Source organism: Drosophila grimshawi, unplaced genomic scaffold (genome assembly GCF_018153295.1).
Source record: "Drosophila grimshawi isolate 15287-2541.00 unplaced genomic scaffold, ASM1815329v1 contig_1367, whole genome shotgun sequence".
Taxonomy (NCBI): domain Eukaryota; kingdom Metazoa; phylum Arthropoda; class Insecta; order Diptera; family Drosophilidae; genus Drosophila; species Drosophila grimshawi.
Genome location: NW_025062889.1, coordinates 4753878 through 4781752, shown reverse-complemented (window position 1 = coordinate 4781752; position 27875 = coordinate 4753878). Strand labels below are relative to the sequence as shown.

General features: G+C 40.6%; 2 protein-coding genes across 6 annotated transcripts; one reads left to right on the top strand and one right to left on the bottom strand.

Moving 5' to 3' along the window:
• Window positions 1-74: 74 nt before the first annotated feature.
• Window positions 75-12405, bottom strand: LOC6561345 (protein NDNF). 5 transcript variants are annotated; one of them, XM_032735263.1, is made up of 8 exons: window positions 12295-12405; window positions 10470-10876; window positions 2254-2339; window positions 1953-2187; window positions 1119-1863; window positions 897-1030; window positions 547-681; window positions 75-459 (listed from the first exon to the last, which is right to left on the bottom strand). In XM_032735263.1, exons 2-8 carry the CDS (start codon window positions 10751-10753, stop codon window positions 282-284), a joined length of 1797 nt encoding a protein of 598 aa, XP_032591154.1. In that variant the 5' UTR covers window positions 10754-10876; window positions 12295-12405; the 3' UTR covers window positions 75-281. The 5 variants fall into 5 exon arrangements, with proteins under 5 accessions (XP_032591154.1, XP_032591152.1, XP_001985758.1 ...); XM_032735261.1 differs by having other exon boundaries at window positions 12299-12405; XM_001985722.2 differs by having other exon boundaries at window positions 75-456; window positions 12299-12405.
• On the top strand, window positions 3859-6024 carry LOC6559448. Its single transcript, XM_001985723.1, has 2 exons — window positions 3859-4764; window positions 4828-6024. The coding sequence occupies exons 1-2, from the start codon at window positions 3859-3861 to the stop codon at window positions 6022-6024; spliced, it is 2103 nt and encodes a 700-aa protein (XP_001985759.1).
• Window positions 12406-27875: the final 15470 nt, after the last annotated feature.

Genomic DNA, 27875 nt, shown 5'->3' with positions numbered 1-27875 from the left:
ACACACACACACACACACATGCACACAAAGTAAACAGCTATATGTTTGCCATATATATATATATATATAAATATATATATATAATCTAATTATATAGTCTTTTATGCTTAGCGCAAAAACCCGCATAGTTATAGTATAGTATGGTATTGCATAGTTTAGTTTAGTTTAGTTTAGTTTAGTGGATTAGGTAGCTTTACAACGACGGATAGTTTTTCTTTATCATTTTGTTTTTGTTTTTTAGTTGTTGTTGATCATTTTTGACAAATGCATTGCGCATACGCCTAGTAGTATTCGGGCTGCTCCTGCGACTCCACATCCATGCACTGGCTGCCCATGTGCACCGTTAACGTCTGGTAGGGCAACGGCTTCCCCACACTCAGATTGGCAGTCACATAGATCAAATAACTGTCGCCGGGCGTCAGACTGAGTATGGTCTCCGTCTCCAGCTTGTCCATGCTGCTGCAACATTAATTGAGTATTCATTTAAATAATTGCATTTTTTACACACTCTCTCTTTCTCTCTCTCTGTTTCTATCTCTCTCTCACCTGTTCTGCTTCTCGCGACAGCGTATGTACTTGAAATTCTTGTGCTGCGTTATCCGCAGTGCCCCAAAGTCCATGCAATAGTTGGTGTAGTCGACAACGCTGCGTGGCGGCAGATTAAACACAATCACACAGTAGCTAAACGGAAAGTGCGAATAATAAATACAATATAAATAATTAAGTGCAAGTTAAGTTCTACACGTAGAGTTCACTTTTGAAATTTGAAAGTAGCTTGCAATGCAATTATAATTAAAACTGCTTTCTAGCCAGACTTAATTAATATTTAGTTGCAGCTAAAAAAAACCAATTATCCTTCAGGTAAGTCTGTTATTTTTTTTTAAACACCATCCTACCTCAGGGCTCGCTCATCCGGTGAGCCATGCCAGGCAATTGTGGTGCTGGTGCAGCGAGTGCGAACATCGAATACCGTTATATTCTCTGGCAGCTCAGCCAGATCCCGGAACAAGCGTTCACTGCTCAAAGCCAGCTGCAAAAGGATGCAAAAATACAAGAGGAGAAACAGATTACACAGCATTTTGGGTGACAGCCCCAAAAAAACTGAAGCCAAAACTCACTCGCACTTTTTGGGCACGCAACGCTTCGTCCTCGTTGCTGGGCTCGAAACGCATGAGATACCGCTCGCCGGGCGTGACGCCCTCCAGCTTGATATACGTCGGGGAGTAGATGTCACCCACGTTGGCCACCAACCGATGCTGACGCAGCAGCTTCACTCGTATCTCGCTGCCCGCGCACGGCAACAGCAAATACCGTATAAAGTGTGGCGGTGGCATGGTCGCAGGCACCTTGAAGCTGTACACCTGCACGCCGTGCAGTCCGCCAATCTTCAGCAGTGACAGCGCCTGTTCCCGCAGCGCCGTTGGTTGTGTGCGATTAAAGTGCACCTGACTGCTGGCCAGCGTCAGCGTCAGATTCTGCAGACGCTGATGCACTCCAAAGAGCTGCAGACGATAGCTGCTGTTGGGCTGCAGGCCCCTCAGCTGCTGCTGTGTCCGAGCGCCGGTGCACACAATGTGCAGACTGTGTCGCGGATTCAGGTGACGGGCACGCTTCGGTGCCCGGGACCACACCAGATCCAGCATGTTGCCGCTGCCCGTCGAGCAGGGGCCGGAGGCGGCACGTGAATGCGTCTGCTGCTGCTGCCTCGTGTAAGCATAGACGGCCTCACAGAAACTGGCAAAGTCCTGGCCACTCCCCGAGGTAGTGGTGGTGGTGGTGGAGGAAGGAGAAGGAGTGTTGGAGCTGAGAGTGCCAGTGCGCTGGATCACCAGGCAATAGTGCATGGCATGATAATCAAATTTGCTAAAACAATTCACAATAATTCTTATTAGTAATTAAAATGTTGTGAGGAATTCTTGATTATATTTTGCTATATCTAGAGAAGTACTCACCTTCGCTCCCATTTGACAATCAGCTGACGCTTGCGCACACGATTCTGGGTGCGAATCTGGATGCGATGTGTGTGATTGAGTAGGGGCCAGCTCTGGTGCGGATGCTTGGCCTGTGCCTCCAGCTTGAGGGCACCGCCCTGACGCGCCTGGACAAACAGATCGTATTGGCCGCGAAGGGCGCAGGGCAGGATCAGTCTGCCCAAGGTGGGTCCCTTTGCCAAACGCAAAACGTTCGCTGTGGCAAACGTGGCAAAGATGAAGATATTAAGGCGGCAACCGGAAAGCGGCAACTTCAACTTACCTGTCTGATTGTAGTAAATCTGACGTGCCACGGGCATTGAGAACAGAATCGTCAGTGGCGTTGAGTTGTTTAATTTCAGCACAAATCTGCCAGAAGGGAGACAAACCAAAGATGAAGAATTAGTGCTAAGAGTGGCAGAGAGGGACAGACGCAGAGATGGACGGGATTGTGGTTATCTGGTGTGAGTTCAGGGCGGAATAAGTGAGCTTTTGATGCTCTATGTCAAGAATCATGACACTAAATTATCACACGCAATTTGTTTCGTTTGTTGAGTCAGCGCCCTTGGCAACTGGCGCTGCTTACAACAATGTTGCAACATTGCTGTCAGCATTGAGTCCAAGTGCATGACTCGTTTTATTTTGTTCTTCTCTTCTCTTCCCATCCCATCCCATCTCATCTTTCATTCTTTGTCTCGATCTTCTTGGCCAGCGAATGCGGTACAATTGTCTTGCGCTTAGTAATTAAATGCGAAATTTATGTGCAATTTTCCTAATGACAAAAGGCCACAGACAAATATGCCAACAGCACACCCACATAAATGCGTAAGTGTGTGTGTCTGCGTGTGTGTGTGTGCTGGCAACAGGAAGAGCCGGCAGCGCCATTGCAGTAAAGTGACTCATTGACTTGGCTTTTGGCCGGTCATCTCAAGTTTTATGACCGGCTACTTCCGGACAAATGCCATTTGCCAATAGCTGCCTCTCCATGCCACCATGCCCCCCTTCATATATTGCTCCCCCGCTGTATTTTGTAGTTGGCCACAACGCCAAAAGGTTCCCAACTGTTTGATAGAGTGTTTTAATGCACTCATCCATTGTTGGCGGCCATTTTCAGTTTGGCGCCGCAGCGACTGCGCAAATATTTGCTTTAATTTAAGGCTCGCATGTTGCAGTTGCAGTTGCAAGTGCTTTTAATGTTGTTGTTATTACAATTATTGTTGCTGTTGCCCGCCTGATGACAGCAGTCAATTAAATAAGGCAAACATCATGTGCGAACACACGGCCCATCTATGTCCCTTCAATCCCATCAATTATGACCGAATCTTAAATGCTCTCTCTTAAATTATATTTAAAAAAAAAAAGATAATGTTAAGAAATTAATAAGTTAACTTAAAGATAACAAAATTAGAAATAAATGTAACTCTATAAAATTGAATGTGAATTTCAGATCCATCATATTTAAGCAATATTTTCAAATAATTTATGCTCTACTAATAAGTTAAGCACATATTTTAAAACAAGATTGGGTAACATCTAAGATCTATTTTAAATACACTCAATTTAATCAGAAGAAACTACAAAAATAAATAACTTAAGAAGAGATACCAACTAGAAAATAAATTTCTGTCTACAAGTTATACCCATAAATAAAATATATACCCTAAGAAAAGTATTACATCATGTGTATGTATATAATATATATATAAGTTCATGCCAACGATATGCCGTCCAAGCGTAGGGTGCAATAATGCCAAAACAGCAGCAGCCAGCTTGTCTGTCAGCCCACAACAAACAAGCCGGCAGGCAAGTGGAGTTTGGAGTTTGGATTTTCAGTTGCTCGACCATCGTTCAAGCCAACGTACTGAAAATGTGGTCAAATTTGTGGGCAATGAAGAAAAAAGTGCTGCTGCTGCTGCTGCTGTTGCTGTTGCTGCTGCCAATTGGTGGTTTTGGCATTGTGAATCCGTCGAATGAGTCAGCCAATATGGTTATCTATATGCTGCCCGAAAAGGATGTGGGTCCACAGACTTGGCAGGTGGGCGTCGACTGTCTGGACAGCTTTGCCCAGATCTTCTTCTATCGCAATCCGCAGCAGCGTTTCACACGCTCCTACAACCTGATGCTGACGAATGCCTTCAACATGTCCATGACCGCTGCACAGATACAGGAGGGCTTCAGCAAGCGCATCAATGAGGCCATCAGTGATACGGAGGCGCCACGAACACGCGAATACTTTCAGCTGCGCGTGATCTCGGATCACTATAATGTGACCAAGTTCTTTGGGGAACTGCTCCTGGCGGATAACTATGTATTCATTGTGGACAGCTTGTCGCATCTGCGCAGTCTGGTGACCGATTATGTAAGCAAGAATCGCTCCTGGAATCCGGGCGCACGATTTCTGGTGCTCTATCACAATGCCGAGATGATGGGCAAACCCTTCACGGTGGCAACAAGAATCTTCAGTGCTTTTCGCACCGAACACTATGTGCATCGTGTGGCGCTTCTCTTTGCCGACACACCCACAGATTACAATCTGCTGGTCAATGATTATTACAGCGATGTCGACTGTCGCGTGTCAAGCGTTCAAACCGTTGGAAACTGCAGCAACGGAGAATTGCATCCGTCACCACATGCCGTGCAGGTGGCCATGCAGGATTTTATAAACGGATTCAGCCCGAAAAACTGTACCTTCTACGTTTGTGCAGCGATTGCGGCGCCCTTCGTCGAGGAGGACTGCGTCATTGGCATCGAGATGCGAATCTTGGGCTTTATGCGCAATCGATTGCAGTTTGTGGTGCGTATATTGGCATAGGATGGCTTACAATTAAATGCTTGAATTCGTTATTATCTTTGGCAGACAAATCAAACTTGCACACGGGAAACGCGTGGAGAAGTGGACGACGAGGGCAATTGGAATGGTCTGCTGGGCAAGCTGTCGAATGGCGAGTGCGATTTCATCTTGGGCGGCTTTTATCCGGACAATGAGGTGATCGGCATATTCTGGGGCACTGATACCTATCTGCAGGATGCGCACACATGGTTCGTTCAGCTGGCAGAGAAACGACCGCCCTGGCTGGCAATGGTGGCCATCTTCAAGGTGTACACTTGGACGGCCTTTCTGGTGGTGCTCTTAATTAGCTGGCTATTGTGGTATGCGTTGGTCACACTCCTGCCGGAGCCACCGTACTACCAGCAACTGAGCTTAACCGCAATTAATGCCCTGGCCGTATCCATATGCGCCGCCATCCAGGAGCGTCCCATTTGCGATGCGACACGAATTCTGTTTCTGATGCTAACGATTTATGGGCTCAATGTGGTCGCCATTTATACATCCAAGTTGATAGCCACTTTTCAGGATCCGGGCCTATTGCATCAACTGGACGAGCTGCATGAGGTGGTGGCAGCGGGCATACCCTTCGGTGGTGACGAGGAGAGCAGGGATTGGTTTGAGAACAACGATGACATGTGGATATTCAATGCATACAACGACACCCGATCCTTTCGTCCGCACGGCGTAAATCTAGTAGCGGTGGAGCAAGGATTACGCTGCATACTCAGCAGTCGCATGTACATCATGCAGAGTACACATGCCGATGACATTTATGCTTTTCCCGACAACGTCTTCATCAGTCCCATACAGATGATAACGAAGGCCGGCTTTCCATTTCTCTACGAGATGAACATGCTAATTCGATATATGCGCGATGTGGGCATTATACACAAAATTGATTCCGATTTTCGCTATAACAATACGTATTTGAATCGCATTGCGAAGATGCGTCCCGATTTCGCAGAAACGGTCATCGTGCTGACCACACAGCATCTGAAGGGACCGTTTGGCATCCTAATTGTGGGCATTTGCAGTGCATCGCTGACGTTTGTCGGTGAGCTGCTCTACGGGTATCGCCGGCACAAACGCAGGCAGCGACGAACTCGATCACGTGGTCGTCGTCGACGTGCTGCTGGCAATTGGTATCGGGAGCGGCGGCAAGTGCGCAAAGCGGTGGCTCCAGTTGTGCGCTTTACGCCCGTCAAGCGACGCAAAGTCCTGTAAGGAGCCAGTCAGTCAGTCAGTCAGGCAGCCAGGCAGCCAGACAACGCCGACAATGCAGACAAACCAAAACAAACAAAACCAAAACTCAGCTAAGCAACTAGCTAAAACCATAAAAATTGACTCAATTCACATAAATTTGCAATTGAGCAGAAGGCAGCAAGAAGATAAAGAAGAAAATGCGCAGATGCAGAAGTAGAAGACGACGTCAATTGTGGTTGTTGTTGTGATTGTTGTTGCTGCTGCTGCTGTGTTGGGGTCGTCGCAGTCTTTCCCCCCGTTGTTGTTGTTGTTGTCGTCTTCCTCGTTGTCTGCTTGCTCGTCTCGTCTGGTTTGTTGTAGTAGTTTTCACGCGAAATACTTAAAATCAGCGACAAAATTCTATTTTTGCAACTATCAAAAGCGACGGCATGAAAAACAAGCAGACAGTCAGGCAGGCTGGCAGCCAGGCAACCAGGCAGTCAGTTGGTCGGTGTTGGGAGTCTGGTCTGTTCTGTGCTGGTCTGTTCTGTTCTGTTCTGTTCGGTTCAGCCCTGCATTAACTTCTGCCATCCCCAAAACACCACCCGACACCCTCTAAATGCCCTCCATAAATTGACAATCAGCATTGAATGAACACAGTTTTTCCTGCACAGCAAAAAGATTTGAAAAGCAAACGCAAATATCGTCAGTGTCAACTGTCGCTGATAATATTGTTACAAACTGCATATTTACCGACTCTATTTAAAAAAAAAAGTTTCTAAATTATTGTCAGCTCAGAAAAATACCACGAATAAGCGCTAAACTTTCCGCTTGAAACTTTGGCACTTCAATTCTTTCTCTTTTTTTTTTGTCTTTATATCTAATTGCAACTATTTTAATAGCATTTCGGGTAGATTAGAAATCTCAACAAAAAAATAAACTGTATTGTAAATGTAAACGGTTTTCCGGAACATCAAAAACTAGTCAGCATAAAAGTTTTCAAAATAACAATTGAAACAACAACAGAAACTGAATAAGAAGAAAGTATTCCAGATAATACTAAAGAGTATATATACTTATATATATTTGTTTATTTACTCTTATACTTAAATAATCTTTAAGTGTCTTAATCTTATACACTCAAATAAACTCATACAAAGCTAATAGATTTATATACAAAAGCTACAAAATCTTTCAAGAATCAGTTGCAGGAGCTGATATTATTAGTCCATGTCCTAGTACAATAATAAAACTCAACAGTAAATAAAATATTTTGAAAATGTTCTAATCTTTACCTAAAACTTTACACTTTACTTATCGGAACCGGAACCGGAAATGCGGACTCGTGTTGGAAATGCTAAGCCTTATGTGCTGAATTACTTCAGATAAGATACCAAACCCTTATTCATCTCAAAATATTTAATTATGTACAGATATTTACATATATTTCCTGCTAACAACAAACTTGATCAATTTATTCCTATTGAAACTTAGAGACGGAAATTTTCTGCTACCCAACTGACAACAGTCATAACCTAGCCCAACCTATCCTTTTGAGTATTTTAAGACAATAATAAATCAATGAACTATACGATTTATGACTATAAACAATGTTTTTCGATCAAGACTTCTTCGAATTTGTATGTATTTTGTGTATTTTTTGTGTGAATGATTCAAATAATGCCCAGCGTCGAAACAGTGAAATAAACATTCACATTCACATTCACATTCACATTTACTTGATTACTCACTAAGCACTCACAAAATGGGCACAGTGCGCACTTAAAGTGTGCGTGTGTGTGTGTGTGGCAGTGTGTGTTGATTTGGTTTTTGGTGAAATTTTAGACTATTGAACTATGGCAGCGCAGTCTGATGCGCTGACTAAGCAAACTGGGGAGTCTGTCTCGCCCCGTCGACAGTCGCGACGCCCAAATGTCTGTCTGTTGTAGGATGCACTAGATGCAGTTGCAGTTTGCAGTTCGCGGATATAGATATAGATACGGATACAGCAACAGATGCAGATACAGCTACAGATACAGATACAGCTACAGCTACAGATACAGATACATTTGCAGCGACAAGTCTTGATGTCTATAAATACAAACAATAAGTTTATTTGAGGCACAAAACAGACGTCAACGCTGCCGCTGAAGGTCTGCGCACTATTCAGGCACAAAACCAACAAAATTATGCACTGCATTTTTATGGTCAAAACAAATTTTAGTAGTCTCGTGTTATTTGTTGTGTTTTGTTGTGCTCGTTGCTGTTGTTGTTGCTGTTGTTGTTGCTGGTGCTGTTTTTATTGTAGCTTCTTTGATACGCTTACAAATAAATAGTTTCACGCCATAAAGCAGCTCATTGGGAGCGTGCACAGGGGATTGCTGGTGGCAGGGGTAGGTGGCTGCAGCAGTTCTCTCGCTGGAGCAATAAAAGTTGTTTACAACGCTTGAGCCTGCGGCGCTCATAAAAATGCAGCAGCAGCAGGAACAGCAACAACAATAACGAGCACATTTATAACAATTTTGCTATTTTGTTGTTTGTTTTGATTTTCGGGCCATTGGCGAAATGCGTAGTAGTGTGTGTGTGTGTGTGTGTGTGTGTGTGTGTGTGTGTGTGTGTGTAGCATATGTAGTACAGTGTGTTGTTGTATGCAACAGATGCTACAGGTGGTCAATGGTGCACACAGAACGTGGCCCAGTCCCAATTCAAGTTCCAGCACCCGTTCCACTTGGCGTTCGAGTTTCAGTTTTGTTTTGCTTAACTTTTTTTTTGTTTCATTTTTTTTGTTGTGAGCGCCGTCGAATTAAGTCGTTAAATTAATATTTATGATTTGTTTGCGCAAAAATTATTAACAAGCCGACGAAGGCGATGCGTTGTGTTGATTGCGCCTGCCCAAGGAGCCGCCGGTTGTGGCAATATCCTCAGTCCAGAGGCTGTTCAGATCGCTTAATTCTAGCAAAACTCTTAATGACTGCACGCGCTATAAATTGTGTGCACACAATTCCGTCGCTCCTTTTCACACGCTCTCAACTGCAACACGAGGCGCGCAACACGTACAGCTGAAGAGTCAAGCGGGGAGCACTGATGATGGACATCGACATCGACATGGACATGGAAATAGCTGTGGACATAGAACTGGAGCCGCAACACTTGCAACTGGAGCAGTCGATTTGGCCACTCTGGTCGCGCGACAATAAAACCAAAAACACTCCACATAGAACAACAACAACAAGAAGAACAAGAGGCAGAACGACGACAACAAACCACAATATTAATTTGAATGTTTGACATTCTATGCCAGAATGATAAAAGTCATTTGAGAGCAGCAAAAAAGGCAAAAAACGGAAAACTAAAAAACGAATAAAATGCTAAACAAGAAACAAATATATAACTTCAAAAGGTTCGCACGTTCTTTGGCGAAATAAAAGACAGAAATGTTTGAAATATATAAAAGTAATTTCAAGAAGGAAATGACAGACGAGCCCTATCGAATTTGATATGTTCTTGCAGAGACAGACACTATTAAATATATATATAAGATAAGATATTAATTGGTTGATTTTTTAAAATAAATACAAATATTAGATTAATTAACAATATACCCCATGTTTCTCGTAATTCATACTTAATGAAAACAAAGGCAGTTAAGAAAACAGAATAGTTATTTTGAAAATTAAATATAAAATTATTATAAGCGAAGGATTGCAGCAACAAAAGAAGTATGAATACATTTGCAAATTATTTATATTATTTGTTGTTCCTGCAATCAAATAAAAACGTACTTCCACATCTAATCTGCGTTGACTGGCTGACAAAGTCAACGCACCCGAACGATATGCAAGAGTATACAAATCGAGAAGACAAAATGCCTGCCAGGCGCGCGCTAAGCGAAAACGTGACAGCTTTTCTTGACCCAGGCCCAAACGAGGGCAAAACAAAAAAATAAAATAAAAAAAACAACATAAAGAAAAGAAAAATACAGAAAAGAAAAAAAAGTTGCTCATACGCCACGTGCAACACGGCCGCAGCTGTGGGCCTAGCAGCAAAAACAACAGAAAAAGAACACAAACACTAACAAAACACACACACACACACATGTACACTACTTAGACAAACAAGCTGAAGTAGTAACAGAAGAAGAAGAGCCACACACACACACACACACAGATAGACACACACGGCTAATATTTATGGCAACTGTAAAAATCTGGTGATGGTTTTTGTTTGGCCAACCACACGTCGTGGTTATAAATTATTTTTGTTGGTTTTTTTTTTCTTTGCTATTCCCCATTCCCCTGGCCGAGACATCCTTGGTCCTCTAGATACCACATTTTGTTATTGCGTGGTTATAATTTGATTTGTGGGACAGGCGCCGTCGCCAACGCACTTAGGCGCATTGCAATCACGCAAGCTCGCCGAACAAGGATACATGGCTTTTCTTGACTTTTCTTGACTTATCTGGACTTTGATATTTGTTTTTAACTCACCGTTTCTTCTGGCGATGCTCGAGTGCAATGTGCACAGGCACATCGACATACAGATCCTCGACATCATCGATGCTGTTTAACATCTTCTCGTAGGCCTGTCGCTGCGGACAGCTGGGCGGCAGGAGATGCGTCTCCTCTTGTGACTCCTCCAGTGGCTCCAGGTTGATGCGATTGCTCGAGAGTGGTGTATGTGCAATCTCCGCCCCCAAGTGTGGCAACAGCAGTGGCAGGAGCAGCAGCAGCAACACAAGTCCTGGCTGCTTGGCCAAATGTTGCCGTCGCATTTTTATTTTTTATTTTCTTTTTGTTTTTGTTTTTTGATTATTTAGCTCTAAAGTTTATGGGCTGTTAACTGTTCGCAATTGGCTTGAATTGGATTTGTTTGGCAATTTTACGTTGAGTGTTAGCTGAGATTTAAGTGAGTTTGGATTTTGGTTTGCGGTGAGAGTGCAGCTCAGAGGAGTGTTCCACAAATGCATAAAACAAAAAGGTTTCTCGAAGCAAAACTTATTTCACAATTTAGAAATGCAAAAAACTCTATTCTATTTTCAATTCAATTCAATATAGAATCTGAAACTAACACTTAAACAGCTGGATAACAGCTGCAAAGTTTTATACTATTCCATCGTGTGCATATATAAAACACCTGTTTCTCAGCTCATTCAGATTACCCAACGACGTTAATTGAGTGAGACATCTCACTGAAGACTTAATTACCTTTGAAAAGTGGATTTCGTAATATGAAAACTGAAGTAGAAGAAATTGAAAGGAAATATTGAAGAAAACGTAGGAAATTTAATTACAACTTACACGAATGAATCTTGATATTTACAGGGTAGCATAGAAAATGTACTCAAATAAAATCCACTTAAGGGGGCAAACACGAAGGCTCTTAAGTCAGAAGCGATTTTATTTAATCTTAAAAAGAAACAGCTTAAAGCATTTCAAGCAGCTCATTTGGAAAAAGTCCCAAAGAATTTAGGGTTTACTTATTTTACTGATAAGATTAAGTCCAGCAATTTCCCAAATATTTTCTATGCCTATTTCTATAAATCATTTCCATCAAGGCAGCTTATCCTCTCTCCTCTGCTCAATTGTTTTTTTGTTTTTTTTTGTGTTTTTATCCCACTGCTTTAACTCTTCTGCTTGGCCACTTCGGCAGCTTTGCTGAGGAGGACTCACATCAGAGCTTGTTGCCCCCACGCTGACAGCACAACCACTCCAACCCCAACCCCAACTCCTGCGGCTTCTTCTTTGCACAATTAAGGCCTGTCAAACCTTTGACACACGTCGCCGCTGTTTGCTGCTGCTGTTGCTGCCTGTGACAACTTCCTTAGCTTTGGCTTTGGCCGAATATATGGACAAAAAGAAGAATTTATTTTTGGCAGCACAGTATATATATATGTATATATATATATATGCATATATATATAAGTACATATTTTTTGTTTCAAGTGTTTGGCTTGGTTTCTTTTTTTCATTTTTTGGCTGAGGGCAGCCAATTAATTTTGACTGCAGTGAATCGATTCTTGGAACTGTTAGATTTGCTAATTGCTGGCCACACGCCCCCTGCACAAATTCTCTTTTCTTTTTCTTCTTCTTCCTTTTATTATATTTTTTCTTCTTTTGGCAATTAGAGTTCTGCGAATTTGCGTGCGCCACAGCAATTGGGCAACGCTCTATTGCAAAATGGGTGTTTGGGGCTGCTGCTATTGCCCTGTCATTAGGCAGGGGGTTGCCACCTGTTGTCGCCGTGCCGAGCAATTAACGGCACACGCCTGCCATCAAAACACACACACACTCGCACTCGCATTCGCACACTCACTCACTTTGCCTACGCTGTGGTGTTGTTAATTTTTTGAGCGCGCATCGTTTGTCTTGCGCTGTGTTTTTGTTTGGTACCGTTAGCCTAGCGGTATTTGTATTTGCACACGGTTTGCTTTTGCAGCACACATACACAGACGCACACGCACAGGCACAGGCATACGCACAGACACAGTCACATAAACAAAGCACAGACACGCGCGTAGGTCGGAAGCTGAAGCTTTCTGCTTCCGTCTGCCTTGACGAGCAAACACAAAATGAGAGTCGTGCGCAAAGCAAACGAAAAACCGAGCGCCAAACTGCTGCCGCTGACTGCGCAGCCAGCGTCAGCAGCGACTGCAAAACGAAGATGCCGCCCCACAAAAGCCCGAAGATGTTAGCCGAAGTGGCAGCTGCGCAGCCAGCAAACATATGTGTATGCGTGCATGTGAATGTGTTTATGTGTGTGTGTGTGTGTGTGTGTGTGTTTTTATATATAGCCTTCTTATGCTTTTTTCTTTGCCTTAATTAATGTGCCTGCTTCGGGGGCTGCCCCATTGATGAGGTTGACAGCTTCGACTCATTCTGCGCCGGTTTCCCTTTTTTACAACCCAATGTGCCCACTCTGCCCCTGTGCCACGTACAACCTCCCCTCTGCTACCCCCTCTCGGCTGTTGTTAGTGTCGCGCCAACATTTTCGATTTTTGAATTTCATTTTCATTGAAAGGCAACAGCAGCAGCAACAACAAGTGAAACATAAAAAGCGTTGGTTTTATGCACGGCACGTGACTTTCAATGCAAAGAAAAAAGCAACAAAAAAAAAAAAACCGAGCGCCACTCAGCCGCAACAAGCTGCAGCAACTGTGAGCGAGCGGCAATTGTAATCCGAGTGGCGACCAGAAAACACGGAAGATAAACATTTGATTCAGTTTCAGATTCAGATTCAGCTGGCTCAGATACCCAGCGAGCTGCCACCACGACTGTGCCGTGCCTGTTGCAAGCAACACGGTCTCTCACAATGCACCATCGAGTCGCCCTATTCGCCGCCACTCGTGTCCGCCGCTGTCCGCCCCAATTCGTCTACAAAAACCAAACATTGCGAAACTCTCACAGGCCTTCGACTCGAGCATTTTGCTGATCGCATCGATTTAAGTACATGTGTTTTTCACTTCTTTTACATATACGGCGCAATACATCCAGCCAGCAACTTAATACACAATTGTACAAATTGTAAATGTACCATGGACGCCGCAAATCTTCCAAAGTTTATTTCGAAATATTAGAAACACAAAATAGAGAATCTAAGGAGTTAGAAGCGAGTCGCTTGTGGCACTTTTCCTTGCGTTCAACATTGATTTGATTGCTGAGCATAAAAGATAATATCTTTTCTTGTGCCAAAAACACCTCCATCCTTTATACAACAGAAAAATAATCTTACAAATATATACAATATTTAAAATATATAAAATATACAATAAAAAAATATAAAATAATCCAAAAATGTTAACAACATAAAATAGTGAATATATATTAAAAATTTACGCCAAGAATATTGTTAATATTTTGAAAAACTATATAAAAACTTGGCTTGCTGTATTTTGTCTAAATTTCGTTTAGAACACATTTTTAAATGTTTCCAAATCATTTCCTTTTAATGTTCATGTATTTTATTATTGTTTGTTTTGTGAATTATATTTTAATTTGCGTTCTTACAGAATGCTGACGCCGACTGAGACAAGAGTCTCTCCGTCTGTCTGTCTGTCTGGCCGAGTTACCTGTGCATTATTACGTGTTTGCCTGTTTTTGCGTTGTGGGGTTTTCCCGGAATTCTGACAACGCCAAAAATTTGTTGCGTATATGGCAGGAAATGAATTTTTGGATGCCTGGCTCGAAGCACGAGGCAACCAACATCCAACAAATTAACAGCAAATTAGTTAGAAAAGCGGCACACAGAGGCAAACGAGGCCAACAACCATCAACAACAACAGCAACAGCAACTGCAACAGTTGAAGACAGGAACAATGTTGGCGAGGAAGACAAATGGAGGTACGGAAAGGGGTAACCTTGGAGGCGCCCCTAAAGCGCATAACTCAAGGATGGGTAGAGCCCAACTGAGATCCAAGTCCAGCTCTGGGTTCCCCGCCAGGCCAGTCCAGGCCAGACCAGGCCAGGCTCATGCATAATGCAAGGCGCTGCTCGGCCTGTCAGCCCCGACTTTGGGCTCCAACTCTTCCTCCGACTCTGCCCCCGACACTGCCTCTGTCTCTGCCACAGTCTCTCTGGTGGTGGCCCAAGCGGCGTCGCGTTGCATTTTTCAACAAATTAATTATTGACAAAAAGGTGGAACGAGTGCCTGAATGAGCGAGTAAGTGAGTGTATGAGTGAGTGTGTGAGTTCACTTTTTTTTGCGGCTTGTGTTAAACGATGGGAACATTGTAAAAATAGATGGCTTTCCAATTGGTTGGCTGTCGGCTTAAGGAAGAGTTGTAAATACAAATACATGCATAAATAACTGAATGCCTATTAATCGACAATAATATTCATATATTCAGTATTCAGTAGACAACTGTAGAAAAATGTATTTAAATTAAAACAAACTTCACTTGTTGACTGAGATCTAAATTTCACTCTAAGTTGAAAAAACAGATCGATTATTTCTATGTGAACTGTATGATAATAGGCGGATGGCGGGTGACACAAGAACTTATCAAGAATATATCTGCTTTTTAGGGTCGAAAATGTGTTACAAACTTCCCATCAATAAAATATATATATTCTAGAAAAATCATTAATATTCCCAGATTGTTGCTTAATGTAGTATTTTTTCTGTTTTGATAGCTTGCAAATGAAACCATTATATAAATAAATACATTACTTGTGATTCAATTGAAATAATATTGCAGATTCATTATAGTAATTGGATGTTATAAATGTAAATGTATGTAAATGTAATAAATTGAAACGCCAATATTGAGTGGCGCGTAACTGGCAATTAAAGTGAACCAAATCGTATTACTAAAGTGTTCCCAGCACCATTATCGACTGTTGCTGCAGCTGCTTCAACTCCTTATTTCGGTTGCATCCAAGTTATTGGTACAACATTTTTGCCTCACACTAGCACTTCATCAACGCGAAATGATTGGCATGCCAACGTCAACGACTCGCAGCAGCAGCAGCAGCAACAGCAGCAGTTGAAGCAGCAGCAGCAGCAGCAACAAAAACAGCAACAACAACAATTGCTGACGCTGGTGGCTGCAGCGGCGACAGCCTCCGACATATGTAAAAGAATCGTTTAAAATAAATGACAGTCGCGCCCCTCTCGACTCACTCCCTATGTCACTCTCCCCCTCTCTTTCCCTCTCACTCTCTCCCTCTCACTCTCTCTCTCGCTATCTCTCTCTTGCTCGCTGGATACCCCAAGTTGCCTGCATAATTAACCACAAACTCGCAGCACACGGCAGATCACAATAATCAATACGGCGAGCGAGGCTCTTGCCTGTCCGAGTTTATATATATATATATATATATAAATATATTTTGTTTGTATTTCGTATACCCTGTAACCAAAAGTTATTAAGAAGCTAAAGCTTGAGTTATAGCCATTCGACCATCTGTTGCAAGAGTTAGCGGCTTATAATTGAGTGCTTGACTTATTTATTAATTATAATTTTTTTTTAAATTGGCATTAGTTTAATTCTCATTGTCATCAAGCTCTGCTTTACATCATTATTCAATTGACAAAGACTTTTTAAAGTTGTATTCAAACTATATACTGACTTTTGATTAAATATTACAATTATTGTTGAGAGACTTCATGGATTGCAACCTCTTACCCAATAGCTCTTCCATCAATGGACGAGAGAATGAGACAATCTATGTCTATGATCTACCTGAACTTGTCTCAACATCTATGGAAACATATACTATAAATATTTAATTATATTTGCTGCTATTTCATTTTCAAGATATTGCTATTTTCAAACTCAAGCGAAAAAAACACATAATTTTAAAAAAGTGGTCAACAAACGAATCCCATTTGTATTCGATCTGTTTAAGTATTAAAAACTACAATAAACTCACAGTTAACGGCTTACAACTTCTGACTTCTTTACTCAACATTTCACTTAGTACAGGGCATCTCATAGTCGGGCATTATTAGCCCAATCACTGTGACTTGTTTCGTTTTTTGCCACTCGATTGTTGTGCGTGTGGTCCACTGCTTCATATGTTTTCGGTGGCTTCGTTTGAACTGGGCTACCAACTAACAAATACCTACTAGTCATCATACCATCCTTGGCATTTTAGCTGCCAGGCGTAGCTAGATTATTTGTTTACACGCAGCCCATCAGCCCGATGCAAAACGCATAGACAAATGCAAATTGCCGAAGACTTGTTGTTCGAGCACATTACAACACCTTCTTAGGGCGCCGCGGGCCGCAAATAAATGTGGCACACACGCCAAGGCTGTGTGCTACACAGATGCCGCCTGGCACCTGGATCTAGAAGACAACTGTTGCTGGTTGCTGGTTGCGGGCAGACCCAGCCTCCTTCTGGCCAAACAGACTGACAGCTGGGCGTGTCAGCAAACTGGGCGCATGAAATGGACAAAGTCAAATTGAGGGAAAAACTTTTCAGTTTAGTCCTGCGTTGCTGGGCGCTGAACACTGAACACTGAATGCTTTCATCCTTGGCCCCTTGGCATACCATCGGAATGGGAATGGGAATAGGAATGGTGGGGGAGGGTTTGAAATTGTCAACTTGGCACGCATTTTATTAAATGAAAGAATGTTTTTAGGTGAAGCTGGAGTGGGGCAAACTCTGCGAGGGCTCAGCTGCTGTCAAACTTATGCCAAGCAAATCGAAAGAGCCCAAAGCTCACGCACACTCACATATTTATATATATGTATATATATATATATATATATGTATATATATATATAAAAGACACAAAGTCGACAAAGTGAAAATTTTTTAATTGCATTTTTGCCAACTGTCACTGGGGATTATTGGCAAGCGATTCATTCCGTTGGAAATTGCAGCTGGAAAATCTTTTAGCGTTGCTCGCAACACAAAACTTGCATTAGACTGGGGCAGAGACAATGCTTGCAACAGAGCAAGAGCAACAGCAACAGCAATGGCAACGGCAACTTGTATTCAAAATGCGCAGCCAGGCATTGTGAAAGCAAAAAGGATATTGGATAAGAATACTTATGCTAATGAGCAGCAGCAGCAGCAGGATAAGGCAACGAGGCTGTGAGGTAGTCAGGCAGCCAGGCAGCCAGGCAACAAGGATGCAAGGCAAAAGAACAGCCTCAATTGTAGGTAAGTCGGCAGAAAGAAATGAATTTTGCACAACAGCCAATACAATATTAATTTCTGTAGAAGGACATCAACAAGCAACGGAATTTTACATATTTCTTGTTGCCGTCTTTAACTTTTTCGCAAAAAACTTTCAGTTCAATTGAAACTTCGACGACTAATTATGTTCAGGAATTTTTGATTTAAGCATAAAGTGTTTTTTTAAGTACAACTTTCAGAACAAAATAATTACATTTGCGAGTATTTCACTTTGATGGCTGGAGAAAAATAAACATGAATTCAGGAAGAGCGCTAACAAAAAGTAATAAATATTTTTCATTGACCAACTTAGCTGCCGGAATTTTGGAAAAGATTTTCAGATCTGTATAGTTTTGAGTCACGATTTTGGTGATATTTTTAATGAAGCTTAAATTTGAGACAAAGTTATAATCGGTAAGAAGTTTATGAATCATTTCAAATTTGTAGATGGATATCCAAATGTAAATTTAGTAGGTAGTCTCTGAAGACTAAGCCATGTTTTAAAAGGCACTGCATGGAAATAGATACAGGCTTAGGCATAGTTATGGGACTTTAAATCGTGAATAGTCATTTCTGTGGTATCTGCATACGAAGGGCACTCTTTACATTGGTCATGCTTTATTCTATACATGACTTCGTATAAAAACAATATTGTCAATGTCAAATAATACACACACACACACACATTAATTGATGCCAGCAACAATTTTAACCGTATTATTTTTATTATTATTTTTTTGTTTTTGTAATTCTTTTTTGTTTTTGTTGACGCCGCCGTGGCTTGTTTTCTGTTTGCTGTTTTTCTGTTTTTCTTGGCCTTTTTGTTTAAACGTTTCTGTCGCTTGTCATGCGATGAAAGAGCTTTTGTATCTGTATAGATATATGTATGCGTATATGTGTGTGTGTGTGTGTCAGTGTGTGTGTGTGTGTGTGTGTGTATGTTGTGAGCTGTTACGCGTCGCCACCCAGAAGCTCAAGTTTATAAGAGCCTACATATTCCATCATCATCATCATCCCACGAGGTTTTTTCGTTGTTGCGCCGGCGCCCCCGGCGGCCGCATAATAACGTCATCTTCTCGTCATACTACTAATAATCAGCAGCACAGCAGCCGAAGAAAAAAAAACACCGCCGATAATATTGTTGTTCTTGTTGCTGTTGTTGCTGCTGCTGCTGCTGCTGCTGATGATGATGATGATCGATGCCGTTGCCAAAACCAATGCCAAATGGCAATAGTCAACGCCAACAGCAGAAGCAGCAGCAGCAGCAGCCGCAGCAACAACAGCAACAAGAACAACAATATTATCGGCAGTGTTTGATTTGCTTCGGCTGCTATGCAGCCCATTAAAAGTACAATGACCAGAAAATAACGTTATTAAGCGAGCGCCTGGGACACAGGCACAAAAACCCAAAAACCTCGGAATCAAAACAAAGTAAGCAAGAATTACCCAAAACACGCAAGCACACACACACACACACACACACACACATACACACACACAGAGAGAAAGAGAGGCGGACACACAGTGTGTCCAGGTTCCGGCATTGTGGCGAGGCAGAGAGAAAGAGAGAGAGAAGAGACCTCCAGTATTGAGACCGAGTCCCAGTTCTTTGCTTGGGGCACGATCGAAAGCGAAATCGTTGGAGGTCCGTTGCATAAACAAACCGCAAAACAACAACAACAACAATAACAACACACAGCCGCAGGCTAAAAAAGTTAATGTTGCCTGTCGTGCATAGTATCCAGTTATACCCTGTTAATATCTGTACATACCTTAACTAATATTAGATAAGACATTTTAAATACATACTGAAAATAACAACCAACGAAGTGAATATAACTAAATTTATGTTTAAATTTACTTATTTATATAAAGCTAACTTATTGTTTAAAACTTTAAACTAACTTATATTAACGAGCAAAAAATAAAAGTACTTTTTTAATATATTAAAGTTCCGTAATCTATTTGATAGAAAATGGTATCTATACATATTTTTTATAATAATAAAAGCAGTAAAACAATTGCAAACATGTTGCACAAAATATAAAAAAAAAAGCCAGTAAAAAATGCTGATAAAATTAAACAAAACAAAAGATTAATTCAAAAATTCTGCAAACAATACAATGCACATATCTTCCAAAAGATTTGAAAAACTCATGGAAATATTTCTTCAAAATTAAATTAGAAATGATTAGATCTACAAGACTACATTTCAAATGAAATTATTAAGCAAATATTAATCTAAAAGAAAGAAAGACTAATCTAAACTCGTATTTGATGGCTATAAATGGAGTTGAACACAGTTAGTTGAACACACACCTTTTGTGATTAAGTTTTTGGCTTAGGGTATCGCAACAAAAACTGGCAGTAACAATTTCCATTTCATTCTTTTTGAATGCTGGCCTAACTGTTTATCACAAGGGTACCGGCTAATTGGTTGACTCTTTTGAGTTGGGTTAGTTTTGATTAGAAGGCAGCAACAAAAACAACATAAGGCATGCGGCTGTCCAGCAAACAAGTCAAATTACATAGTTGAACAACACTCAGAGTGAGAGAGAGAGAGGGAGATAGAGAGAGGGAGAGAGAGAGAGGGAGGGAGACACCCACAAAGGACGATGCGGACATCGCCTCAGAACAATTCCCAATGCTGCAATGCAGCCACTCGATTCAGTTGGCCCAAATTGCAGGCCAAGAGGCGCCCAACTGCAAAATGGCTCTCTGTGACTGTGGCTTAAAATTGATTGAAATTATCAGCTTTGGGTTTTGGCAGTTCAGCTATGATTGTAGCACTGTGTGTGTGTGTGTGTGTGTGTGTGTGTGTGTGTGTGTATGTCTGTGTGTGTGTGTGTGCGTGTGTGTGTGTGCGTGTATGTGTGCGTGTGTATGTGTGAATATGTGACATTTAATGGGTTAAACGAGCCAATGTGTCGTCGATGTCGCTTGCCAAGTGGCTTACGCTTGTTACTTAATTGGATTTGGGTTAAGCTACCAAATTACGGCCAACATAGCGCACAATAACAATAAACTTGTATTTTAAATCCATACATAAATGTCTATGTGTATATGTGCTTTTAATGAAATGATTGCTCAAATGTCCTTATCACAGACAGACACAGATAGATATATATATATATATATATACATATAGAGAGGGTGGCAGGCGTGTCAAAAAACTGACTGAGGTCATATGCCATGTAATTAGCAATGGCAGCAAGTGAACTCAACTGAACGAAATGCCAAAATGCCAAAAATGAAATGCTTGCCAAAAAATTACCATCAAACAAGCAGCCACAACAACACTGCAATTGTCAACAATCAAATGGCTGCAAGCAATGGCGACAGAGCGCCATTCTGACATGACGCTAAAATGCGACACAAAATCTGACAACAACACAAAACTGTCAGCACCAATGCAAAAAAAAAATAGTTAAAGACTAAAAAGAACTGCATAGACTCTACAATTTAGGGACACAAATAACGATAAACGTAATTTTATATAAATTTACTTACATTTTAGAGAATAACATCAATGTTTATAGTTCTGTGATATTATTCCTATTTTCGATTGTGTAAAATACAATAAAAAGACATTAGGAAATAAACTCAATTAATCTGATTATGCTTTTATCATTTAACTAATATATTATTTATTAGTATCTTAAATGGAATCCTAGAAAAGTGTTTTAGATTTTGTTTTTTAGTTTTTTTTTTGTAAAATGAACAAAGTTAATCACTTTTTAAACAGAGTTTTAAGTACAGCTCCTTAACTTTGTATATATATGTTATTAATATACAAGCGGTCTAAGTCTTGGTCGGCATTTTTTAAAGCATGACTCAAAATGCTATTTTAATTGGCGTGTTTTAAGTATTTCATATTCTAAGCATCATCAAACATACTGAATCTGACTTGTTGCCAATTTTAGTGTCACATGCCAGCAATAATAATTTAAACAATTAGTTGTACACACGTTTTTGATGATAATCTGAAGAGTACTATAAGTACATAAGTACTATAATCAATATACGATGTGCGAATAGTTTTCAAAATAGCTGGCACGCTGCCAACGAAAAGTATTTCAACAATAATATAAATTAATTGTTTTGTTTTGTTGTCTTTTCAATATGAAGTGCTTCTCAGCGCTCAGTTATTTCCGGATTATGCTGTTATTTGTGGATATGTCGAAAGAAAAGTCGAATAAAATTAAAATACACTAAATAAAATGCGTGTCAAAAATGTTATTGCACGAAAGAGAAAATAGAAAATCTATATGAGAATGTTAAATGGTAAAAGTGTTAGAACAAATTTTGCAGACATATTTTTAAGCAACATTTCATTTGTGGTCTTATTATTAATGGTGAACAGAAGATCAGGCAAGTAGATCGAAAATATGCATGATATAGAATATGATAAATGTCAAAAATATTCGAACACGTGTTTGGGATCTTCTTTATAAATATATGTCGGTGGCAGCTCATTATTTATGGTGATTAGAAGATCAAGAAAGTAGTTAGAAAAGTATATAAAATAGAAACAAGTGTTGAGAATCTTTTTCTTTAATATTTGTTGTGGGCAGCTTATTTTTTATGGTGAATAGAAAATGATGAATTTAAAGTTAAAGGTTTTGGAATGCAGATTCTATGCCATATGCCATAGCTGCTGGCATTGTCAAAATGCTTTGATTTTGAGGCATTTGGCATTCAAATCGCAACTAACGCTTCCAGCAAGTTAAAATTCTGACATGCTTTTTACATTTGTAACATGGCTCAACTCAACGCAACTCAACTGGGGTCGCAAACTGAAGTTTCAACTGCAATTCAAATATTGTTGTTGTTCTTATTATTGCTGTTGTTGCTGTGGTGGTATTTGCTGTTGCCGGTTTTTCCTGGCAACATGTTGGCATTGCCGTCGCCATCCTCAGCACGCTGACGTCGCTGCCTGTCTATCTGTCATATTTTCTTGTACAACAACTGTTATTTCATACACACACTTTTCCAAACGCAAGCTTGAGTTGTCTCTCTGTCTCTCTCTCTCTCTCTCTCTCTCTATCTCTCTCTCCCTCTCTCTCTGTCTGTCTGTCTCTGTTGTGCGCTTTACTTAGTTGTTTACTCCTTGTCGGGTTCGACAGCACATTGGACTCATGCTCAAAACACATTTTGATGTGAAGTCTATGAAGCAAATGTTTTATTAAAATTATTCTTGTGAATTTTAATTATTTTTGGATGCTTTTGAAGTCGTTAGTGAAACAATCTCAGCCAGAACTTTTATACAGCAATCTCGAATTACTTTAAGCTCATGTGCAAGCGAGTTTTGAAGATTTTTAAGATTGTTTGATTAGCAAGCTGCTTTAAAGAAATGTTTCCATTTCCGGAAATGTTTCCATTTAATTTCTTATCAAGTTCTTAGCGTCCATCCCATATATAAACCATTTTTACCAGCTTCTTATTTGGCTAACTTAATAAATTCAACGTTTTCCCACAGAATAGAATATAAAAGCCTTTGCAAATCCTACAGCTAAAGAGCATTAAAGGATCGTTATGGGCAAGGCAATGTTATGTGATTTGTTTGCAGCGTGCCTTGCTATTTTCCTTTTTTCACTGTGGCAACATATTTCACTGCATAATTTCATAGTTGTGCTGGTAACGCATGCAAAACACAACAGCAGCAAGGATAACAACAACAAAACACCCACAATGGGGGCAGCGAGCTAAAAACTTGACATGGGAACAGCCGCAGCCAGTCCAACTGACAGTTGTCGTTGTATCCTGACGTGTTTCGCCATTTTGTTCTTGTTGTTGTTCTGGTTATTGTTGTTGTTTGGGGCACTAGCTTGTTATCATTTTTTAATAACATTGTGGCGCTGAGCAACGAATTTGCATAAAACACAGAACCGGGCGACGTCAAAGTCAGCCACAGCAACAGTAACAAGTAAGGGAAACGGCCAACACGTAGTATGAGTAATTTCTACTTAAGCACAAGACAATGACACGCGCGTGCATTAAGTGAGTGTATGCGTGTATGTGTGTGTGTGTGTGTGTGTCTGTGTGTGTGCGTGTGTGTGCGTGTGCGTGTGTATGTGTTGGCTATGAGTGATTGTGTGCGTGCAGGCAGAAATAAAACAATTTTCATACAAATTCCGTGCATTTGCATAAATTTCAAACGATGTCGTCATCCCGTGGAATGCAACTCCATTCTGATCCTGTCAGGATGAGCAGGCATAAGTGACACTTACACCCTTCCAACAGCAGCTGCAACTAACGGAAGCATCAAAGCGAGACATTTGGCCAAGTGCATGAGCCGTGCTTGGTAACAACTTTTGTGGGCAACTTCTCTGTTTTTTTTGTTGGCCGTCACGGCAATAATCATAAAATTTCACTGCATAGAGCACCAAAAAATAAGTGGACTTTACAAGAAAAAATATCAAAAAACTAGTTAAAGTGATCTAAACTTGACTGACAGGCTGGACGATGCCCTGTACACAGTAAGTAAGTATTTTAAGTTTTAGGCTTCTTTTAAATTTCAGAACACTATTTTGAGCTAAAATGTTAAGCACAAAAATTAATTATAATTCTAGAAAACTATTAGAAGGGTCCCGATGGATATTAAGGATGGGTTATAGTGATTCTAGGATTTAAAAATAGTAAAATATAAGAACAAGTTTTAAATGTTTACTGTTCAAAGCCTTACCTTCCAACTATTCCAACTTATGCAGCTAAATTTCATTTAAATTTCAGCCTTATCTGGATATTGCTGATGAATATATGAATATACTCTATGTAGTCATAATCCCGCATAAATAAATGTATCAATGGAGTCTCAGATAACTCCTTGATGCAGTTTCCAACCTAAGCACAACTGCATGGATACCCTGTTCACCGAAATTTTAATGGGCACAGGGTATATAAAAAAACCAAGAGATGGCATCACGTGATTGCAACATAAGAGCGTCATTTACATGCTGCTGTTGTTGTTGCTGTAATTGTTGTTGTCGCTTCAGTCTATTGCTGTTGGGCATTGGTCCTGGAGCTGCGCATGCGCCGCAAACTTTTCCGTTTGTCATTTGCCGCCTCAATAGTTTGTAACAACCTACAGTGACACCACTGCCCCCAACCCCCAACCCAAACCCCAATGCCCTGCCAAGCGTGTAGCTTGGTCACACATCCAGGCAGATGCCCATCGGCTTTATTGAGGTTTTGTTTAAGCTTTTAGCGTACTTTTCTTTTTCGGAGTGCTTCGGCTACGAAAAAGTTGGACTGTGTGTGTGTGTGCGTGTGTTTGCCCGGCAGCATTTTTGCAATTAGGCAACAGTTGCTTTTTTTTGTTGTTTTTTTTTGGTAAATGCAATGGAAGTTTTCAGTTTCGGCTACAGTTGCACACAGTTTTCATTGCTAACAGCGTTCGACACATACAAAAATGCTGCGTAATTGAGACTGATTGTAAGCTGTGAAGCAACGAAGGGTCCATGGCGTTGATAGGAGGGGGGGAGGTAAGGGAGGTGTAGCGCTTGCAGCTGCTTCATGAAAAAGTTTAGTCCTATGTGGCATTTGAAGCGAATTTGGCAATTTTAACTGCACTCACAAGTGCATGCATGTGTGTGTGTGTGTGTGTGTGTGTTTATGTGTGTGCAGGCCTGCGGAGCTCAAAATATTATATAGAAAAAGTTGCACTGCAATTTGATTATTCTGATAAGAGTATTCGAAAAGAATTACATTCACACTTGTGATAAAATATGAATGCCGAATTCAAAAAATTAATATTTGGTTCATTTTATTGATTTATAACGCAACTATTTCTTGGCATTAATACCATAAACTGTTTATACATTTGAAGTTCAATAAACCACAAAGCGTTGCTTGAATTTGCATCCATAGAATAGATGGCTGGCAAATATGTTCGCCACATTTGCATTAGTTACGAAATTTGCTAATAAACATCAATTCACACATTCCCAAATGGCTCGTCAATGGAATGCACTTAAAATAATTTCAGGTACTGGTATTTATCTCTGCCACACCCGTCATTTCCCTAGCGTTGCATTAATCTAAAATGCTTCTGCACTTCATTCAATTTAACGCCAGTCAGAGTTGAAGCGAGCACAGGGGAGTATGTATGGGGGGCAAGAAGCAGAGAAGGGTCAGTGCCAGAAGCCATCAATATAATGTGCGTGCCACATTATCAAACGTATTTATTTGCCAAACAGCTACAAGCAGAAGTAGCATCAACAGCAGCAGCATTAGATGAGGGGCAACAACAACAAACAACTAATGCAAAGCCTACACATAAAGATAAACTAAGACGCACTTATCGCTGCTACTGCTGGACCCGAGATGAAAGCAAGAGAAATTGCCAAGATATTTATTTTTTTCTCATGCTGTTGTTTGGGGCCAAGGCAATCGACAGGCGAGCACAAAACGTGCGTGAAGCAAAAGAGAAAAAAGAAGAAAAAAATACAAGAATATAAAGGACCCTTGCCACCGCTGGACACACGAATGAGATACAAAAATGTTGGCAACGTTGACAGCTTAACGTACAAAATTAATGTGACAATCTAACTAAATGCGTGTGTGTGCAGGCTAGGCATAAATGTGCGACTATATGGCATACATATGTATTTGCGCATTGAGGCAGATAAACATGTTGCCAAAATGACCAACAGAAACACAGAGGAGCAGAGAATCAGCAGTAGGAGGTAGTAGGATAAACAGCTGCCTCAGAGCGCTTGCAACATTAATTACACATAAAACCTCAATGGTTGGCCTAACGCCGGCAACTAAAGCGAAACAACAACCGCCAAAAACTTCGAACTCATTAAATAGAGCCCGGCCAACGGTGCGTATGCGTTATGTGATCTAATGCGATATGATATGCCAGAAAACAAACATTAAAAGTTTGTATTGCTGTGCATGCACCCGTCGACTAGTATCTTGTCTAGGGCAGACAACAAAAAGCATTAAATTACTTTATAATCCGTTTATAGCTCCAGCCGGAAGTGGCCGAGACGAACACACAGACACACACACACACACAGAGAAACACACACCTCCCCCCAGAGTAAACTTTTACACACAGTGTGAGAGAAGGACATCTCGGCACGTTTTGTGCACACATAGGAGGCAGCTCAACAACATAATCAAATCAAAGATTACGTTGAAACATTGAAATTACGTACAGAGCACACACAGACAACACTCTGCACACAAACACATTCACTCACACACACACACACACACACACAGACATAGTTACACACACACACACTCCACTGATGAAATGTGTGCCTTCTCATCACTTTAGTTGGTAATCTGCCATCAGAACACTGCAACAACAGGAGAATTTGGCATAAAGCAAAACGAAGCACTCGCCGACGAAAATATCCTGCAATGCGATAAATTCTTAATCATTTTGTTGCAGACAAAAATTTATTATATTATTATAAGATTATCATGAGTCCTTTTTTAAAATTTGAATTGGACAAAAGATGCCTTTAAATAACAAGAGGATAATTGAATAAAGTTTGTTCAAACAGGGATAGCTACATCCTTGCTACTAATAAAATATATATAAATATATTTATTATATATCTATATAAATATATTTTATTTTACATATAATTATATATTTTTTATCAGTAAAGAAATTCATAGTTTATAAAATCATGGCTAGCGCTTAAAATAATTTTATTTATCCAGTGAGACATTTGGAAAAATGTATGAATGTATTTTATAACGAATATTAAAGAAAATCACTTTAAGAATGCATAACTTCATGTTCAAAGCAAGTTTAAATGAGTATTAATTTATTTATATTTCATGTAGGATCAATTAAAACAGCATTGTAATGAAAAATACCATTTAAGAATGCTTAATATCCAAAAGAACTTAATCCTCAAATAAGTTTTCAGTAAATCATATTTCATATAGACTGAAAAACTGTATTTTTAAGTGATTTCACTTTCGATCTGATTTGCTTACTGCCAAGCCAAACACACCTTTCATAATCGCTCGCAGGGTATTAAAAAAACTGCTGCATAGCATGAGGCGCCGCTCGACTGCCGCCAAACAATTACACACATAAAGCAAAATGCGCTACAACTTTGAACTGCTGTGTCCACAACCCCACCGCCCCTCCTCGCAAATCCCCTTGCACAGCAGCACCAGTCCCTCAGCTCACAAGCAGCAGCAGCAGCAGCAGCAGCGGCAGCAGCAAGTAGCGTAAATAGGCAAAATTCTTTGCTTCATTCACAAGCAGTGAACAAAGGGCGAAAGGTG

What these genes read in the sequence shown, in the direction of transcription:
- LOC6559448 (XM_001985723.1), top strand. Translation starts at nt 3,859, where the DNA reads ATGAAGAAAAAAGTGCTGCTGCTGCTGCTGCTGTTGCTGTTGCTGCTG. An exon ending in GCAATCGATTGCAGTTTGTG is followed by an intron (nt 4,765 to 4,827) that starts GTGCGTATATTG and finishes TATCTTTGGCAG; the next exon opens with ACAAATCAAACTTGCACACG.
- LOC6561345 (XM_032735263.1), bottom strand. Translation starts at nt 10,753, where the DNA reads ATGCGACGGCAACATTTGGCCAAGCAGCCAGGACTTGTGTTGCTGCTG. An exon ending in ATTGTCAAATGGGAGCGAAG is followed by an intron (nt 1,864 to 1,952) that starts GTGAGTACTTCT and finishes GAATTGTTTTAG; the next exon opens with CAAATTTGATTATCATGCCA. An exon ending in TGCGTGCCCAAAAAGTGCGA is followed by an intron (nt 1,031 to 1,118) that starts GTGAGTTTTGGC and finishes ATCCTTTTGCAG; the next exon opens with CTGGCTTTGAGCAGTGAACG.